The sequence below is a fragment of the Taudactylus pleione genome, unplaced genomic scaffold (genome assembly GCF_031769625.1).
Source record: "Taudactylus pleione unplaced genomic scaffold, aTauple2 ptg000832l, whole genome shotgun sequence".
In the NCBI taxonomy this organism is placed as follows: Eukaryota; Metazoa; Chordata; class Amphibia; order Anura; family Myobatrachidae; genus Taudactylus; species Taudactylus pleione.
Genome location: NW_028285234.1, coordinates 693,177 through 714,777, shown reverse-complemented (window position 1 = coordinate 714,777; position 21,601 = coordinate 693,177). Strand labels below are relative to the sequence as shown.

General features: G+C 44.2%; 1 protein-coding gene across 4 annotated transcripts in view; it reads left to right on the top strand.

Moving 5' to 3' along the window:
• Positions 1-21,601, top strand: part of KIFC3 (kinesin family member C3) — a 93,523-nt gene that overhangs the window by 23,911 nt on the left and 48,011 nt on the right. For all 4 annotated transcript variants that reach the window (XM_088458432.1, XM_088458434.1, XM_088458435.1 and 1 more), the window contains 3 exons: positions 13,144-13,251; positions 17,389-17,604; positions 20,952-21,125. In XM_088458432.1, coding sequence (XP_088314558.1) covers positions 13,144-13,251; positions 17,389-17,604; positions 20,952-21,125 — 498 coding nt within the window. The remainder of the gene's footprint in view (positions 1-13,143; positions 13,252-17,388; positions 17,605-20,951; positions 21,126-21,601) is intronic.

Here is a 21,601-nt window from a genome sequence, read left to right as displayed (position 1 = left end):
CGTATCACCTCTATGATGTAGTGTTACACAGATCAGTGATGTAGAGTTGGACGTATCACCTCTATGGCGTAGTGTTACACAGATCAGTGACGTATGACCTCTATGACGTAGTTTTACACAGATCAGTGTTGTAGAGTTGGACGTATCACCTCTATGACGTAGTGTTACACAGATCAGTGATGTAGAGTTGGACGTATCGCCTCTATGACGTAGTGTTACACAGATCAGTGATGTAGAGTTAGATGTATCACCTCTATGACGTAGTGTTACTCAGATTGGTGACGTATCACCTCTATGACGTAGTGTTACACAGATCAGTGACGTATCACCTCTATGACGTAGTGTTACACAGATCAGTGACGTATCACCTCTAGGACGTAGTGTTACACAGATCAGTGATGTAGAGTTAGACGTATCACCACTATGACGTAGTGTTACACAGATCAGTGATGTAGAGTTGGACGTATCACCTCTATGACGTAGTGTTACACAGATCAGTGATGTAGAGTTGGACGAATCACCTCTATGACGTAGTGTTACTCAGATTGGTGACGTATCACTTCTATGACGTAGTGTTACACAGATCGGTGACGTAGAGTTGGACGTATCGCCTCTATGACGTAGTGTTACACAGATCAGTGATGTAGAGTTGGACGTATCACCTCTATGACGTAGTGTTACACAGATCGGTGATGTAGAGTTGGACGTATCGCCTCTATGACGTAGTGTTACACAGATCGGTGACGTTTCACCTCTAGGACGTAGTGTTACACAGATCAGTGATGTAGAGTTGGACGTTTCACCTCTATGACGTAGTGTTACACAGATCGGTGATGTAGAGTTGGACGTATCGCCTCTATGACGTAGTGTTACACAGATCAGTGATGTAGAGTTGGACGTATCACCTCTATGACGTAGTGTTACTCAGATCAGTGACGTATCACCTCTATGACGTAGTGTTACACAGATCAGTGACGTATCACCTCTATGACCTAGTGTTACACAGATCGGTGACATTTCACCTCTAGGACGTAGTGTTACACAGATCAGTGATGTAGAGTTGGACGTATCACCTCTATGATGTAGTGTTACACAGATCAGTGATGTAGAGTTAGACGTATCACCTCTATGACGTAGTTTTACACAGATCAGTGTTGTAGAGTTGGACGTATCACCTCTATGACGTAGTGTTACACAGATCAGTGATGTAGAGTTGGACGTATCACCTCTATGACGTAGTGTTACACAGATTGGTGACGTATCACCTCTATGACCTAGTGTTACACAGATCAGTGATGTAGAGTTGGACGTATCACCTCTATGACGTAGTGTTACACAGATCAGTGACGTATCACCTCTATGACGTAGTGTTACACAGATCGGTGACGTTTCACCTCTAGGACGTAGTGTTACACAGATCAGTGATGTAGAGTTGGACGTATCACCTCTATGACGTAGTGTTACACAGATCAGTGATGTAGAGTTAGACGTATCACCTCTATGACGTAGTGTTACACAGATCAGTGACGTTTCACCTCTAGGACGTAGTGTTACACAGATCAGTGATGTAGAGTTGGACGTATCACCTCTATGACGTAGTGTTACACAGATCGGTGACGTATCACCTCTATGACGTAGTGTTACACAGATCAGTGACGTATCACCTCTATGACGTAGTGTTACTCAGATTAGTGATGTAGAGTTGGACGTATCACCTCTATGACGTAGTGTTACTCAGATCAGTGACGTATCACCTCTATGACGTAGTGTTACACAGATCAGTGACGTATCACCTCTATGACGTAGTGTTACACAGATCGGTGACGTTTCACCTCTAGGACGTAGTGTTACACAGATCAGTGATGTAGAGTTGGACGTATCACCTCTATGACGTAGTGTTACACAGATTGGTGACGTATCACCTCTATGACCTAGTGTTACACAGATCAGTGATGTAGAGTTAGACGTATCACCTCTATGACGTAGTGTTACACAGATCAGTGATGTAGAGTTGGACGTATCACCTCTATGACGTAGTGTTACACAGATCAGTGACGTATGACCTCTATGACGTAGTTTTACACAGATCAGTGTTGTAGAGTTGGACGTATCACCTCTATGACGTAGTGTTACACAGATCAGTGATGTAGAGTTGGACGTATCACCTCTATGACGTAGTGTTACACAGATTGGTGACGTATCACCTCTATGACCTAGTGTTACACAGATCAGTGATGTAGAGTTAGACGTATCACCTCTATGACGTAGTGTTACACAGATCAGTGATGTAGAGTTAGACGTATCACCACTATGACGTAGTGTTACACAGATCAGTGACGTATGACCTCTATGACGTAGTTTTACACAGATCAGTGACGTAGAGTTGGACGTATCACCTCTATGACGTAGTGTTACTTAGATCAGTGACGTATCACCTCTATGACGTAGTGTTACTCAGATCAGTGACGTATCACCTCTATGACGTAGTTTTACACAGATCAGTGTTGTAGAGTTGGACATATCACCTCTATGACGTAGTGTTACACAGATCAGTGACGTATGACCTCTATGACGTAGTTTTACACAGATCAGTGTTGTAGAGTTGGACGTATCACCTCTATGACGTAGTGTTACACAGATCAGTGATGTAGAGTTGGACGTATCACCTCTATGACGTAGTGTTACACAGATTGGTGACGTATCACCTCTATGACCTAGTGTTACACAGATCAGTGATGTAGAGTTAGACGTATCACCTCTATGACGTAGTGTTACACAGATCAGTGATGTAGAGTTAGACGTATCACCACTATGACGTAGTGTTACACAGATCAGTGACGTATGACCTCTATGACGTAGTTTTACACAGATCAGTGACGTAGAGTTGGACGTATCACCTCTATGACGTAGTGTTACTTAGATCAGTGACGTATCACCTCTATGACGTAGTGTTACTCAGATCAGTGACGTATCACCTCTATGACGTAGTGTTACACAGATCAGTGACGTATCACCTCTATGACCTAGTGTTACACAGATCAGTGACGTATCACCACTATGACGTAGTGTTACACAGATCGGTGACGTATCACCTCTATGACGTAGTGTTACACAGATCAGTGATGTAGAGTTGGACGTATCACCTCTATGACGTAGTGTTACACAGATCAGTGACGTATCACCTCTATGACGTAGTTTTACACAGATCAGTGTTGTAGCGTTGGACGTATCACCTCTATGACGTAGTGTTACTCAGATCAGTGATGTAGAATTTAATGAATCGCCTCTATGACGTAGTGTTACACAGATCAGTGACGTATCATCTCTATGACCTAGTGTTACACAGATCAGTGACGTATCACCACTATGACGTAGTGTTACACAGATCGGTGACGTATCACCTCTATGACGTAGTGTTACACAGATCAGTGATGTAGAATTGGATGAATCACCTCTATGACGTAGTGTTACACAGATCAGTGACGTATCACCTCTATGACGTAGTGTTACACAGATCAGTGACGTATCACCTCTAGGACGTAGTGTTACACAGATCAGTGATGTAGAGTTGGACATATCACCTCTATGACGTAGTGTTACACAGATCAGTGACGTATCACCTCTAGGACGTAGTGTTACACAGATCAGTGATGTAGAATTGGACGTATCACCTCTATGACGTAGTGTTACACAGATCAGTGACGTATCACCTCTATGACGTAGTGTTACACAGATCAGTGACGTATCACCTCTATGACGTAGTTTTACACAGATCAGTGTTGTAGAGTTGGACGTATCACCTCTATGACGTAGTGTTACTCAGATCAGTGATGTAGAATTGGATGAATCACCTCTATGACGTAGTGTTACTCAGATTGGTGACGTATCACCTCTATGACGTAGTGTTACACAGATCAGTGATGTAGAGTTAGACGTATCACCTCTATGACGTAGTGTTACACAGATCAGTGACGTATCACCTCTATGACGTAGTGTTACACAGATCGGTGACGTATCACCTCTATGACCTAGTGTTACACAGATCAGTGACGTATCACCTCTATAACGTAGTGTTACACAGATCAGTGATGTAGAGTTGGACGTATCACCTCTATGATGTAGTGTTACACAGATCAGTGATGTAGAGTTGGACGTATCACCTCTATGATGTAGTGTTACACAGATCAGTGATGTAGAGTTGGACGTATCACCTCTATGACGTAGTGTTACACAGATCAGTGACGTATCACCTCTATGACGTAGTGTTACACAGATCGGTGACGTATCACCTCTATGACGTAGTTTTACACAGATCAGTGTTGTAGAGTTGGACGTATCACCTCTATGACGTAGTGTTACACAGATCAGTGACGTATCACCTCTATGACGTAGTTTTACACAGATCAGTGTTGTAGAGTTGGACGTATCACCTCTATGACGTAGTGTTACACAGATCAGTGATGTAGAGTTGGATGAATCACCTCTATGACGTAGTGTTACTCAGATTGGTGACGTATCACCTCTATGACGTAGTTTTACACAGATTGGTGATGTAGAGTTGGACGTATCACCTCTATGACGTAGTGTTACACAGATCAGTGATGTAGAGTTGGACGTATCACCTCTATGACGTAGTGTTACACAGATCGGTGACGTATCACCACTATGACGTAGTGTTACACAGATCAGTGATGTAGAGTTGGACGTATCACCTCTATGACGTAGTGTTACACAGATCGGTGACGTATCACCTCTATGACGTAGTGTTACACAGATCAGTGACGTATCACCTCTATGACGTAGTGTTACACAGATCGGTGACGTAGAGTTGGACGTATCACCTCTATGACGTAGTGTTACACAGATCAGTGATGTAGAGTTAGATGTATCACCTCTATGACGTAGTGTTACTCAGATTGGTGACGTATCACCTCTATGACGTAGTGTTACACAGATCAGTGACGTATCACCTCTATGACGTAGTGTTACACAGATCAGTGACGTATCACCTCTATGACGTAGTGTTACACAGATCAGTGATGTAGAGTTAGACGTATCACCTCTATGACGTAGTGTTACACAGATCAGTGACGTAGAGTTGGACGTATCACCTCTATGACGTAGTGTTACACAGATCAGTGATGTAGAGTTAGATGTATCACCTCTATGACGTAGTGTTACTCAGATTGGTGACGTATCACCTCTATGACGTAGTGTTACACAGATCAGTGACGTATCACCTCTATGACGTAGTGTTACACAGATCAGTGATGTAGAGTTAGATGTATCACCTCTATGACGTAGTGTTACACAGATCAGTGACGTATCACCTCTATGACGTAGTTTTACACAGATCAGTGTTGTAGAGTTGGACGTATCACCTCTATGACGTAGTGTTACACAGATCAGTGATGTAGAGTTGGACGTATCGCCTCTATGACGTAGTGTTACACAGATCAGTGATGTAGAGTTAGATGTATCACCTCTATGACGTAGTGTTACACAGATCAGTGACGTATCACCTCTATGACGTAGTTTTACACAGATCAGTGTTGTAGAGTTGGACGTATCACCTCTATGACGTAGTGTTACACAGATCAGTGATGTAGAGTTGGACGTATCACCTCTAGGACGTAGTGTTACACAGATCAGTGATGTAGAGTTAGACGTATCACCACTATGACGTAGTGTTACACAGATCAGTGATGTAGAGTTGGACGTATCACCTCTATGACGTAGTGTTACACAGATCAGTGATGTAGAGTTGGACGAATCACCTCTATGACGTAGTGTTACTCAGATTGGTGACGTATCACTTCTATGACGTAGTGTTACACAGATCGGTGACGTAGAGTTGGACGTATCGCCTCTATGACGTAGTGTTACACAGATCAGTGATGTAGAGTTGGACGTATCACCTCTATGATGTAGTGTTACTCAGATCAGTGACGTATCACCTCTATGACGTAGTGTTACACAGATCAGTGACGTATCACCTCTATGACGTAGTGTTACACAGATCGGTGACGTTTCACCTCTAGGACGTAGTGTTACACAGATCAGTGATGTAGAGTTAGACGTATCACCTCTATGACGTAGTGTTACACAGATCAGTGACGTATGACCTCTATGACGTAGTTTTACACAGATCAGTGTTGTAGAGTTGGACGAATCACCTCTATGACGTAGTGTTACACAGATCAGTGATGTAGAGTTGGACGTATCGCCTCTATGACGTAGTGTTACACAGATCAGTGATGTAGAATTGGATGAATCACCTCTATGACGTAGTGTTACTCAGATTGGTGACGTATCACCTCTATGACGTAGTGTTACACAGATCAGTGACGTATCACCTCTATGACGTAGTTTTACACAGATCGGTGATGTAGAGTTGGACGTATCGCCTCTATGACGTAGTGTTACACAGATCAGTGATGTAGAGTTGGACGTATCACCTCTATGACGTAGTGTTACACAGATCGGTGATGTAGAGTTGGACGTATCGCCTCTATGACGTAGTGTTACACAGATCGGTGACGTTTCACCTCTAGGACGTAGTGTTACACAGATCAGTGATGTAGAGTTGGACGTTTCACCTCTATGACGTAGTGTTACACAGATCGGTGATGTAGAGTTGGACGTATCGCCTCTATGACGTAGTGTTACACAGATCAGTGATGTAGAGTTGGACGTATCACCTCTATGACGTAGTGTTACACAGATCAGTGACGTATCACCTCTATGACGTAGTGTTACACAGATCAGTGACGTATCACCTCTATGACCTAGTGTTACACAGATCGGTGACATTTCACCTCTATGATGTAGTGTTACACAGATCAGTGATGTAGAGTTGGACGTATCACCTCTATGACGTAGTGTTACACAGATCGGTGACGTATCACCTCTATGACGTAGTGTTACACAGATCAGTGACGTATCACCTCTATGACGTAGTGTTACACAGATCAGTGATGTAGAGTTGGACGTATCACCTCTATGACGTAGTGTTACACAGATCAGTGATGTAGAGTTAGACGTATCACCTCTATGACGTAGTTTTACACAGATCAGTGTTGTAGAGTTGGACGTATCACCTCTATGACGTAGTGTTACACAGATCAGTGATGTAGAGTTGGACGTATCACCTCTATGACGTAGTGTTACACAGATTGGTGACGTATCACCTCTATGACCTAGTGTTACACAGATCAGTGATGTAGAGTTGGACGTATCACCTCTATGACGTAGTGTTACACAGATCAGTGATGTAGAGTTAGACGTATCACCTCTATGACGTAGTGTTACACAGATCAGTGACGTTTCACCTCTAGGACGTAGTGTTACACAGATCAGTGATGTAGAGTTGGACGTATCACCTCTATGACGTAGTGTTACACAGATCGGTGACGTATCACCTCTATGACGTAGTGTTACACAGATCAGTGACGTATCACCTCTATGACGTAGTGTTACTCAGATTAGTGATGTAGAGTTGGACGTATCACCTCTATGACGTAGTGTTACTCAGATCAGTGACGTATCACCTCTATGACGTAGTGTTACACAGATCAGTGACGTATCACCTCTATGACGTAGTGTTACACAGATCGGTGACGTTTCACCTCTAGGACGTAGTGTTACACAGATCAGTGATGTAGAGTTGGACGTATCACCTCTATGACGTAGTGTTACACAGATTGGTGACGTATCACCTCTATGACCTAGTGTTACACAGATCAGTGATGTAGAGTTAGACGTATCACCTCTATGACGTAGTGTTACACAGATCAGTGATGTAGAGTTGGACGTATCACCTCTATGACGTAGTGTTACACAGATCAGTGACGTATGACCTCTATGACGTAGTTTTACACAGATCAGTGTTGTAGAGTTGGACGTATCACCTCTATGACGTAGTGTTACACAGATCAGTGATGTAGAGTTGGACGTATCACCTCTATGTCGTAGTGTTACACAGATTGGTGACGTATCACCTCTATGACCTAGTGTTACACAGATCAGTGATGTAGAGTTAGACGTATCACCTCTATGACGTAGTGTTACACAGATCAGTGATGTAGAGTTAGACGTATCACCACTATGACGTAGTGTTACACAGATCAGTGACGTATGACCTCTATGACGTAGTTTTACACAGATCAGTGACGTAGAGTTGGACGTATCACCTCTATGACGTAGTGTTACTTAGATCAGTGACGTATCACCTCTATGACGTAGTGTTACTCAGATCAGTGACGTATCACCTCTATGACGTAGTGTTACACAGATCAGTGACGTATCACCTCTATGACCTAGTGTTACACAGATCAGTGACGTATCACCACTATGACGTAGTGTTACACAGATCGGTGACGTATCACCTCTATGACGTAGTGTTACACAGATCAGTGATGTAGAGTTGGACGTATCACCTCTATGACGTAGTGTTACACAGATCAGTGACGTATCACCTCTATGACGTAGTTTTACACAGATCAGTGTTGTAGAGTTGGACGTATCACCTCTATGACGTAGTGTTACTCAGATCAGTGATGTAGAATTTAATGAATCGCCTCTATGACGTAGTGTTACACAGATCAGTGACGTATCATCTCTATGACCTAGTGTTACACAGATCAGTGACGTATCACCACTATGACGTAGTGTTACACAGATCGGTGACGTATCACCTCTATGACGTAGTGTTACACAGATCAGTGACGTATCACCTCTATGACGTAGTGTTACACAGATCAGTGACGTATCACCTCTAGGACGTAGTGTTACACAGATCAGTGATGTAGAGTTGGACATATCACCTCTATGACGTAGTGTTACACAGATCAGTGACGTATCACCTCTAGGACGTAGTGTTACACAGATCAGTGATGTAGAATTGGACGTATCACCTCTATGACGTAGTGTTACACAGATCAGTGACATATCACCTCTATGACGTAGTGTTACACAGATCAGTGACGTATCACCTCTAGGACGTAGTGTTACACAGATCAGTGATGTAGAGTTGGACATATCACCTCTATGACGTAGTGTTACACAGATCAGTGACGTATCACCTCTAGGACGTAGTGTTACACAGATCAGTGATGTAGAATTGGACGTATCACCTCTATGACGTAGTGTTACACAGATCAGTGACGTATCACCTCTATGACGTAGTGTTACACAGATCAGTGACGTATCACCTCTATGACGTAGTTTTACACAGATCAGTGTTGTAGAGTTGGACGTATCACCTCTATGACGTAGTGTTACTCAGATAAGTGATGTAGAATTGGATGAATCACCTCTATGACGTAGTGTTACTCAGATTGGTGACGTATCACCTCTATGACGTAGTGTTACACAGATCAGTGATGTAGAGTTAGACGTATCACCTCTATGACGTAGTGTTACACAGATCAGTGACGTATCACCTCTATGACGTAGTGTTACACAGATCGGTGACGTATCACCTCTATGACCTAGTGTTACACAGATCAGTGACGTATCACCTCTATAACGTAGTGTTACACAGATCAGTGATGTAGAGTTGGACGTATCACCTCTATGATGTAGTGTTACACAGATCAGTGATGTAGAGTTGGACGTATCACCTCTATGACGTAGTGTTACACAGATCAGTGACGTATCACCTCTATGACGTAGTGTTACACAGATCAGTGATGTAGAGTTGGACGTATCACCTCTATGTCGTAGTGTTACACAGATTGGTGACGTATCACCTCTAGGACGTAGTGTTACACAGATCAGTGATGTAGAATTGGACGTATCACCTCTATGACGTAGTGTTACACAGATCAGTGACGTATCACCTCTATGACGTAGTGTTACACAGATCGGTGACGTATCACCTCTATGACGTAGTTTTACACAGATCAGTGTTGTAGAGTTGGACGTATCACCTCTATGACGTAGTGTTACACAGATCAGTGACGTATCACCTCTATGACGTAGTTTTACACAGATCAGTGTTGTAGAGTTGGACGTATCACCTCTATGACGTAGTGTTACACAGATCAGTGATGTAGAGTTGGATGAATCACCTCTATGACGTAGTGTTACACAGATCAGTGACGTATGACCTCTATGACGTAGTTTTACACAGATCAGTGTTGTAGAGTTGGACGTATCACCTCTATGACGTAGTGTTACTCAGATTGGTGACGTATCACCTCTATGACGTAGTTTTACACAGATTGGTGATGTAGAGTTGGACGTATCACCTCTATGACGTAGTGTTACACAGATCAGTGATGTAGAGTTGGACGTATCACCTCTATGACGTAGTGTTACACAGATTGGTGACGTATCACCACTATGACGTAGTGTTACACAGATCAGTGATGTAGAGTTGGACGTATCACCTCTATGACGTAGTGTTACACAGATCGGTGACGTATCACCTCTATGACGTAGTGTTACACAGATCAGTGACGTATCACCTCTATGACGTAGTGTTACACAGATCGGTGACGTAGAGTTGGACGTATCACCTCTATGACGTAGTGTTACACAGATCGGTGATGCGTTGAGTGAAACATGTACTTATCCGCTTCAGAGGTGAATCCACATTCAGCCAATCAGAAGCAGTTCCTCAGGCTGGCAAACGCTGTCATCAGTGGATATTTGCTCCAACCTTCAGGTGCCGGCAATTAATATGTATCTGACGGACGTCTTTGTGTCTGCAATTACTCAAACACATTCTTATAGTACACAGCCTATGATAATTCCCCGTCTCACCTCTCATGGCGCGAGCAGCCATATTTGCCAGACGGGAGCACATTTGCATATGCGTGCGGCCTGTTTTCTGGGCACATGCGGAAGTTACACCATGCAAACTGGCGCAGGTCCAACTATCACCCCGAATGCACAGGACCGATAACATCTTGCAGCTAATATAATTGGGGCGTGCCTTGTAATTTCCCTGAATGCACAATGCGTTGTCTCATAGTGCCCATTCCGTCCGCCCGCTGCTATTTTTTACACAATATGTTTTTATTGAAGACCATAACATAATACAGACATCAAATCTCTCGCATGAGAAATTCATAGCATAACAAGGGAATCAACATTTGGTATATCCATTTGTTACAGATAAAACAAGATATAGGTTTTGTCGTAAAATGTGACCATATCAAAAACATTTACATCAGAATAAAGAGAAAAATCAAAAAAGGGGAAAAATGACGAAGAGATGAAGAAAACAAAAAAGCTTCATAACAGAAAGCAAAAATGATACATCCCACCATCAACTTTTAGTGGACTACGTAATATCTACCAGGGACTGTTTGTGATCTTCCTTAACCACGACTTAGCGTCTTGTAATGGTCGGACTCCTTGTAACGTAACCATGGATACCAGGTCACCGTGAAATTTTGGCCCTTATCTGTATGGGGTAAAATGAAATCATCCATAGCCATATACTGATAAAGACGTGTACACCATTCAGACATGGAGGGAGCCGACCTGTTCTTCCAGTGGACGGGGATCACGGCTTTGGACGCACTCAATATATGACGTAATAGAGACTTTTTGAAGTGAGCATGGGGTTTCCGTATAAGATTCAGTAGCCAGAAACTAGGGCAATAAGGCAAGTCCTCCTGAAGAATAAGACTCGCCCTTTCAATGACTTTGGTGGGAATGCTATTCTCTTAGAAATGGGAACCCTTTACATATCTGTCCCAGAAAGGTCTATCCCACATCTCCAACAAACCCCAGAGACTCCTGGATACATTTTGGAAAGCTGGCCAGGACAGCGGTACCATCGTGAGAGGACTTTGTAGTGTGTCTCCATTACTAACGCGTTTGCAGATACGGACAAGGTATTTCTGAAGACTTCTCGCTCGCTGCCATAAAGCGGGAGGGACTCTGCGTGTATCAGTACATGTCAGCGCTGGTGTCGTTATAGGGCAGTAATTAGCGGCATTGTCCCTCATTAGCTCAGTGTTACAGATGGTTAGTAAATGATGTTCTTCACTTTCTCATTACTGCTCATTATGTTATTATTGCAGTAGACTATAATTATATACAGAACACTATGTTATATGGAGACGTACCGGCTCTCATCCTGCATTTACTACAGCCATAAAGTGAGAACTTTAATTCCTGGCAAAACTCCATAGCACAGTACAGTAACATGTACCCCGCGCAGCGCCCGGCTCCAGTAATGAGCACGCATTCATGGGAACTGGCTTCTGCCCCGAGGAGCCTATAAATCATTCCCAGAGCGTGGCGGCCTCTCACTTTGCGCAGATTTGCCTAATTGTCCTGCTTGCACATTTGTAGGCGGCCATTTGCGTCCCCGGGTTTAGAATTGTAAAATTGTTTTGTGCCAACTTTATATGGATAGGCGTGAAAATCCGCATGGCGAGGACGCTTCTGTTCCTGTGACTATTGCGCAGGTTATTGCTATTAATAGCTGCAATGAGTTATGAGAGTGAGGGGCCTCAGGACTGATTACGTTGCAGGTATCCATGAACGCCAGGTTTCCGTCACCTTCGGGATGTGTCAGAAAACATGAACTTTGTGCTCGCTCCAAGTCTGAATATTCCTGTGATTGTGACCTCCCGACCCCCAGACTCTCCAATACATGTTTAATATTGAACTTGAATCTTGCGTGTACATGTGGCGTGTACATGTGGCGTGTGCATGTGGCGTGTGCAATGAGGTACATTAGTGCTTCAATCCCACATTTAGTTACCACACGTCTGACACATCCAGCTCTTCCGTCAGCAACGCTAAATACCGCCACACATCCATGCGCATTCCGGGAAAGAAATGGGCGGATCTGTGTGACCCTACGACCACCACTGAGATCGCAGCCATTCCTGCCGCACTCTGTCCTATTGTAAATGGCTCTTGATGTCTGTACAATGTAATCGTGTTTATTACATCTCTTCTGCCCCAGCTGGAAATGGTAATTTGGGACATAAATAAATATTTCAGTGCAAACGATTTTCATCATACTACATAGTAATGTATTGGGTAAATCCTGTTACCCTGGCCCTGCATTTTTATATAACAAAGCAGGTTATCAGAATATACCTGTACTTACTGAGTATTGCCCGTAGGGAGATTCCTGGGGGTAATGTGTTTCCGCTCTGTCTCCCCCAGGGCGGCACGGATTTGGAGAAGCACAGAGACCTCCTGGTGTCTGAGAATGGACGTCTGCGGCAGGAACTGCAGCTATTGAGGAGCCGCCTGGATTGTGATAATAACCAGGTATGAAATATAACCCAACCACTGTAGCCCTTCCGTGCATTTACCCCGCTTCCCTTTGTAGGAAACTTCCCTTCTGAAACATTTATTGGATTTACACCAGATCCCTCTCTATATACTACTCTGCTCCAACCTCCATTGGATATATACCAGATCTCTCTCTATATACTACTCTGCTCCAACCTCCATTGGATATACACCAGATCTCTCTCTATATACTACTCTGCTCCAACCTCCATTGGATATACACCAGATCCCTCTCTATATACTACTCTGCTCCAACCTCCATTGGATATACACCAGATCCCTCTCTATATACTACTCTGCTCCAACCTCCATTGGATATACACCAGATCTCTCTCTATATACTACTCTGCTCCAACCTCCATTGGATATACACCAGATCTCTCTCTATATACTACTCTGCTCCAACCTCCATTGGATATACACCAGATCTCTCTCTATATACTACTCTGCTCCAACCTCCATTGGATATACACCAGATCCCTCTCTATATACTACTCTGCTCCAACCTCCATTGGATATACACCAGATCTCTCTCTATATACTACTCTGCTCCAACCTCCATTGGATATACACCAGATCTCTCTCTATATACTACTCTGCTCCAACCTCCATTGGATATACACCAGATCCCTCTCTATATACTACTCTGCTCCAACCTCCATTGGATATACACCAGATCTCTCTCTATATACTACTCTGCTCCAACCTCCATTGGATATACACCAGATCTCTCTCTATATACTACTCTGCTCCAACCTCCATTGGATATACACCAGATCCCTCTCTATATACTACTCTGCTCCAACCTCCATTGGATATACACCAGATCCCTCTCTATATACTACTCTGCTCCAACCTCCATTGGATATACACCAGATCTCTCTCTATATACTACTCTGCTCCAACCTCCATTGGATATACACCAGATCTCTCTCTATATACTACTCTGCTCCAACCTCCATTGGATATACACCAGATCTCTCTCTATATACTACTCTGCTCCAACCTCCATTGGATATACACCAGATCTCTCTCTATATACTACTCTGCTCCAACCTCCATTGGATATACACCAGATCTCTCTCTATATACTACTCTGCTCCAACCTCCATTGGATATACACCAGATCTCTCTCTATATACTACTCTGCTCCAACCTCCATTGGATATACACCAGATCCCTCTCTATATACTACTCTGCTCCAACCTCCATTGGATATACACCAGATCCCTCTCTATATACTACTCTGCTCCAACCTCCATTGGATATACACCAGATCTCTCTCTATATACTACTCTGCTCCAACCTCCATTGGATATACACCAGATCCCTCTCTATATACTACTCTGCTCCAACCTCCATTGGATATACACCAGATCCCTCTCTAGGATCGTCTACAACCTCTTGAAAACTTCTCCCATTTCCTAACCACAATGCACTTTGAGTTATTATAACGCTTTTTTTTTTTTTTTCATCTTTTTATTGAACAGTAAAAGTAATTATACACTGTACAGTCCAAGAATTGAATGGAATAAAATGATCAGATATATAACTGGTCTGTTTCTTGAAACAAACAATACAGAAAGTTACTGTAAATCATTTTTAAAATTAAAGCAAAACGTGAGTTGAAATTGTTTCAGAGCACAGAAAAAAGTACCCGAAAATAACCTAACATCAAATAAACAGAAATGATATGTACTGTAGAATGATCAGTATAATACACCGTACAGAAGTCTAGAGTAATATATAGGCAGTGTCATTCAGACCACATAACTTGTATAATAGGTACAAACACTGGCTGATACTTTAACAATTTGTCTATATATTTATTTGACGACATGGACTATATCGATATATGTTGATGACAAAGAAAGAAAAGGGGATGAGAATGAAATAAAATAAAATAGAGGGAGTGAAATTACAAAGAAGGGGAATCGAAATCAGATATGGAGGATTATGTTGTCAGAAGGGATTTCATGGGCACATATACCGTATAACGGTGACAGAAGCTATTTTAGGTAATGTGTCTTAGCATAAACCATTCCGTATGTTCTAAGACCTTCCATATGTTGCTCTGGATTTGGGTTGGTAAACATTGTATATAAGGTTCCCATTTTTTGGAGAAAATTTGCACTCCTTTTTCGACATTGAGAATCGCCATACGTCTCTCACCATAAATAACCTCCAGCAGCGCAGTTTTCCATTTATTTAAAGTGGGTGCAGATTTTAGGATCCAATATGTAAGAATGAGTTGTTTGGTGACTGTAACATGACCCTCAGGGACGGTTTCCATAATTCTAAGGAGTAGTCTGTCTCCCATCCTGAGAAATTAGCAAACATAAGAGCAGCTGCGTTTTTGGACAGCTTAAGGCGTCGTGTGTTGTTTAGATAATATAACATTTTATTCCAAGATCTATGGATTTTTCTGCACTACCAGAGGTTATGTGAAAGGGAGGCATTAGTACAATTACACTTTACACAGTTGCCGTCCTCCAATGGGACAAAATGTTTCCTTTGGGCGGGGGAGATGTATCTGCGGTCTAGAACTCTGAGGTGAATTTCTTGTAATCGCGCCGAGTTATAACGCTTTACACTATTTACTGATGGACTCAATGAGCTGCACTTGGTAGAGGCCACTGCAGCAAAAACGTATAAATCGGGGAGGCTGGAGTAACTGGACCCACGTTCTTTTAGCCGATGATCTAGATATCCTTTAAGATCTACATAGGTTTATTACCTCCGAACCTTTACCATCCTTCATTATCTTACTTAATGAAGACACAGACACCAGAGCTTGGCTAAAACGATCACAGCTTTTTATTTATCATGGAATTAATGAACCTAACCAGGTGGCAGAGAGACACTGCAGACTCAGTTCTAGCTTTTACCTTGCTCAGATACTCTGGGAACGACTAACACGTCCCCCTTTCTAGATGCACCAAGGCTGCGAGGGTCCCACTTCCCTCCTGGGCCAATCCGAGGCGCTTCGCACAAAAGCACCCGGGTCCCCTCACACGGAGCAGGACAAATTCTCTAGGGGCATCGAGGGCAAGTGCCCCCACAGTTATCTTACGCCACATAAAGCCACTGAGCTGCAGCGTACTCCCGCCATGCTGCGCCTCACCTAACTTGGGACAAACAAGGTTAATACACAACAAAATAACGGGAGGGACGGTGGGTTGCGAAAATCTTGCAAAGAAGCTGATCCCATGCAAAACACTCCCATATATAACCTGATCTAACCACTCCCCCAAACTATATAATTGGCCCCTGGAACCAGCTGACCACACTCACTACTGATAGTAACTTACCCAGCAACAAGGCTGTCATCAACCAAAACAGCCAGTCAGTAAAAACCAGTAATCTTACATATCCTCAATCCTATTCATATATCGTCTACCAGTGTTTCAGGGGAGCTCATGTAGCCGATGATCTATAAATCCTTGCGTCTCGCCTCTATAAATCCTTGCGTCTCCCCCCTATAAATCCTTGCGTCTCCCCCCTATAAATCCTTGTGTCTCCCCCCTATAAATCCTTGCGTCTCCCCCCTATAAATCCTTGCGTCTCCCCCCTATAAATCCTTGCGTCTCCCCCCTATAAATCCTTGCGTCTCCCCCCTATAAATCCTTGCGTCTCCCCCCTATAAATCCTTGCGTCTCCCCCCTATAAATCCTTGCGTCTCCCCCCTATAAATCCTTGCGTCTCCCCCCTATAAATCCTTGCGTCTCCCCCCTATAAATCCTTGCGTCTCGCCCCTATAAATCCTTGCGTCTCGCCCCTATAAATCCTTGCGTCTCCCCCCTATAAATCCTTGCGTCTCGCCCCTATAAATCCTTGCGTCTCCCCCCTATAAATCCTTGCGTCTCGCCCCTATAAATCCTTGCGTCTCCCCCCTATAAATCCTTGCGTCTCGCCTCTATAAATCCTTGCGTCTCGCCCCTATAAATCCTTGCGTCTCCCCCCTATAAATCCTTGCGTCTCGCCTCTATAAATCCTTGCGTCTCGCCCCTATAAATCCTTGCGTCTCGCCCCTATAAATCCTTGCGTCTCGCCCCTATAAATCCTCGTGTCTCAGGGGAGCTCATTTAGCCGATGATCTATACTGTGTTTCAGGAGCTGGCAGCTCTGCGGGAACGTATTCAGCATATGGAAGAGGAAGAGAGCGCGAGGAAGACTCTGATTGGTACACTGCAGGGGGAGGTACAGCAGAAGGCTGAGCGATTGGCGGAGGCGGAGCTCAGAGTGAGAGACTCTGTATGTGAGAGGGTGGAGGAGGAGGAGCGGCTGAATCGCAGATTACGCGAGTACGAGCTTTCCCAGCAGCCTCAGGTAAAGGTACCAGATTACTGTATGAAATGGTTTAGTCCTATTCCTGCTGCCAGCACCCCTCCAAACCTGTGACGCCCCAATCTAGGGAAAGCTTCTCTGTATGATGGTGTCGATTTGGGCAATTGGCCCGATTCTGAGTAGCACGCCATTCCGATGATTGTACAGTTGAGCGATATTCTGCAATCTGCTCGTGTCTGAGACGCACGGCGCATGTGCCAAGGCTACCGCGAGAGACTATCTACTTGCAAGGTGATTGACAGTCAGGGAGCGTTTGTGGGAGGTAAAGGGGGTGACGTCAGACGTGTTACAACCATTTTGGGGGCGTGTCTCCTGCACTGTGTTCCCGTATGCAGCGCCTCTGTTCCTGCGGCCATTCTGTCTGACCATCTGCCACATTTGCATATATTCGCATGGCAGCTGCGTACACAAATGCAGCGGCTGCATAAGCGCACAGCCCCGAAAGAGACCCTATATGATGATAATGCTGGATCCAGGGGCGGTCTGTGATATTGTGTCACACGTTGCTGCCTTCTCCCCCCTCATAGTATTGTCTGACGCATTATACTCCACTATATGTATATATCTATACTGTCGTTCGCTGTTATTAGTTTGCCCGCAGCTTGGCTCGCATGGATGTCTGTTACTGGTTTTATTACTCGCAGCTTGGCTCTCATGGATGTGTGTTATTGGTTTTATTACTCGCAGCTTGGCTCGCATGGATGTGTGTTATTGGTTTTATTACTCGCAGCTTGGCTCGCATAGATGTCTGTTACTGGTTTTATTACTCGCAGCTTGGCTCGCATGGATGTCTGTTATTGGTTTGCTCGCAGCTTGGCTCGCATGGATGTCTGTTATTGGTTTGCTCGCAGCTTGGCTCGCATGGATGTCTGTTACTGGTCTTATTACTCGCAGCTTGGCTCGCATGGATGTGTGTTATTGGTTTGCCCGCAGCTTGGCTCGCATGGATGTCTGTTACTGGTTTTATTACTCGCAGCTTGGCTCGCATGGATGTCTGTTACTGGTTTTATTACTTGCAGCTTGGCTCGCATGGATGTCTGTTACTGGTTTTATTACTCGCAGCTTGGCTCGCATGGATGTCTGTTACTGGTTTTATTACTCGCAGCTTGGCTCGCATGGATGTCTGTTACTGGTTTTATTACTCGCAGCTTGGCTCGCATGGATGTCTGTTACTGGTTTTATTACTCGCAGCTTGGCTCGCATGGATGTGTGTTATTGGTTTTATTACTCGCAGCTTGGCTCGCATGGATGTCTGTTATTGGTTTTATTACTCGCAGCTTGGCTCGCATGGATGTCTGTTATTGGTTTTATTACTTGCAGCTTGGCTCGCATGGATGTCTGTTATTAGTTTGCCCGCAGCTTGGCTGACGTAGATGTCTGGTATTGCTCAGCAGAACTAATAATATTGTGATGTATATTTTATATTGTAGACATTGATCACAAAATGTCTTTGTCTGTTACCCCTTGAAGGAAAACTGTAAATATTATTTACAAAGATGCTTGGGGCTACTAACTCATGAGCAACCCACATAAAGCTGCCCATGGGAGAAGCAGCTGGTCCTGAGATCTGTGCCTCAATTAGATTCCTCTGTAGAGCAGAGACTTTAAGTCGGGTTTTGTTGCATAACTTGGGCGGAGTCAAGTTCCACCGAAGCATGATGGGAACACTAACTTTCAGTGCAATGCTGTGCGCTGGAAGTCCAGGTGTACTAGCTTATAGATCCCAAATTCGTTGCTACAGTAACGCTGAAAGGTTGCAAGTAACATGAGCAGCGACTGTATAATATCTATTATTTGTCTTGGTGCCCCATCTACTTGATTGACATGTATACTGCAACTTAATGAGTCCAGACAAGCTGCCTGATTGGTGCTTTAATATACAGTATAGTTGGATTTTGCTGCTAAATAGATCTTGAGATATATATATACACACACACACATTATTATATATATATATATATATATATATATATGCACATATATCTATATATACACACACACATTATGTATTTATATCTATATAACTGTACACGTATAGTACAGCATTAATACATTTAGTACGTGACATAGCGGTCAGTATATAGTGCATACCTATATTTATAATAAAGTTGTAATGGTTGTGTCTGTACATAGAAATGTTTTCGGAGAAATGTAATCCTTGGGACTCTGGTCAGAGCGTTCAGCTCTGAATCAGGCCCAGAGCGCTCGCTCTGAATCAGGGTCCTCCTCCCTAAAAATGGAGTGTCCTCTTGGACGCTCACATAGCTGTGGGTGACCACCCACAGCATATGCGAGCGTCCATGATGATGGTCGCGATGGTCTTGACAATCGCAACCATCGGGCTTGCGACGGAGACCCTACGGTAGGGTCTCGCTGCCGCAAGCCCAGGAGTGATTTTGTCTCTATCAGAGCCAAAATCACTCCCACTGACATCACTAGTGATGTCAGTGGGGCCGGCTCCAGACGGTAGGCGTTCCCATGGGAATGCCTCAGTCTGGCAGGCACGCCCGCGGCACGCCCATCAAAGGGGGCGTGCTGTCAATCAACATCGACAGCACGCCCCCTTTGGTGCGAGACCCGGAGCGACAGCTTGGCTGTCGCAGTCCGGGTCTCGCGCATGCGCACGACGGAGCTGCATGCGCACTGGGGGAACATCGACCCGTCATTTGCTCGCGAACGGGTCTGAATGACCCCCCCTGTGTGAACTACGGAGACAAAAAAAAATTCTCAGAATTTTTGTTTGTCTGTTTTTTCAGGCATCACGCTAAATTACGGGATTAATCTGGATTGCGTTTTCAATATTGTGTAGCTGAGTCACCTAGACAATATTATACCTCAATGTGACATCAGGGAGAGGAGCAATAAAGGAAAAACCAGACGCTGGATACTCGGCCCGTGCAGTGTGCAGGCTCCTCCAGCCAAAATGACTCTATGTACTGGGACAAATATACTTATAGGAACCGTTTGTGAACTATGGAGGCAAAACATTTTTTTATCAGAATTTTCACAGACTCCTCTAGTCCAAAATGACTGATTATATATATATAATGTCACCGTGTATTTTATACTGACCATTTTATGTCACGCGCTAAATGCATTAATGCTGTGCTATACGTATATATGTATTATATACTGACCGTTTTATGTCACCGTGTTTTCGTTTACTTTTGCGAGTTGCGCCAGCGGTACCGTGAGCTGACATGGGCAGGGAGTGTAAAGGAGCCAAGTAACATATAGTTCTATCCATTGGTGATGGCAGCTGCGTTCCGTGCATCGGGGGTGCGATTTGTACATACACCGCTGGTGAGACCACAGTTCTCTCGCTGCAGTACGTGGTGCAGACTGTGCAGGTGGAATCTGGCAAGATGAAAGCCGCGCTCAGCCAGGCACAGAACCGAAACCAATATCTCCAGGAGCAGCTGGACAGACGGAACCGGGAGTTACAGGACAGGAACAGACAACTTCTGCGGGAACAGGAGGAAGTGGCAAAGCTCCAAGCTCAGGTCAGAACCAACCGAAACCTTCCCCAGCCACGCTGAGCAATATGTCACTATACACAGGTCACCGAAACCTTCCCCAGCCACTCTGAGCAATATGTCACTATACACAGGTCACCGAAACCTTCCCCAGCCACGCTGAGCAATATGTCACTATACACAGGTCACCGAAACCTTCCCCATCCACGCTGAGAAATATGTCACTATACACAGGTCATCGAAACCTTCCCCAGCCACGCTGAGAAATATGTCACTATACACAGGTCACCGAAACCTTCCCCATCCACGCTGAGAAATATTTCACTATACACAGGTCACCGAAACCTTCCCCAGCCACACTGAGCAATATGTCACTATACACAGGTCACCAAAACCTTCCCCATCCACGCTGAGAAATATGTCACTATACACAGGTCACCGAAACCTTCCCCATCCACGCTGAGAAATATGTCACTATACACAGGTCACCGAAACCTTCCCCA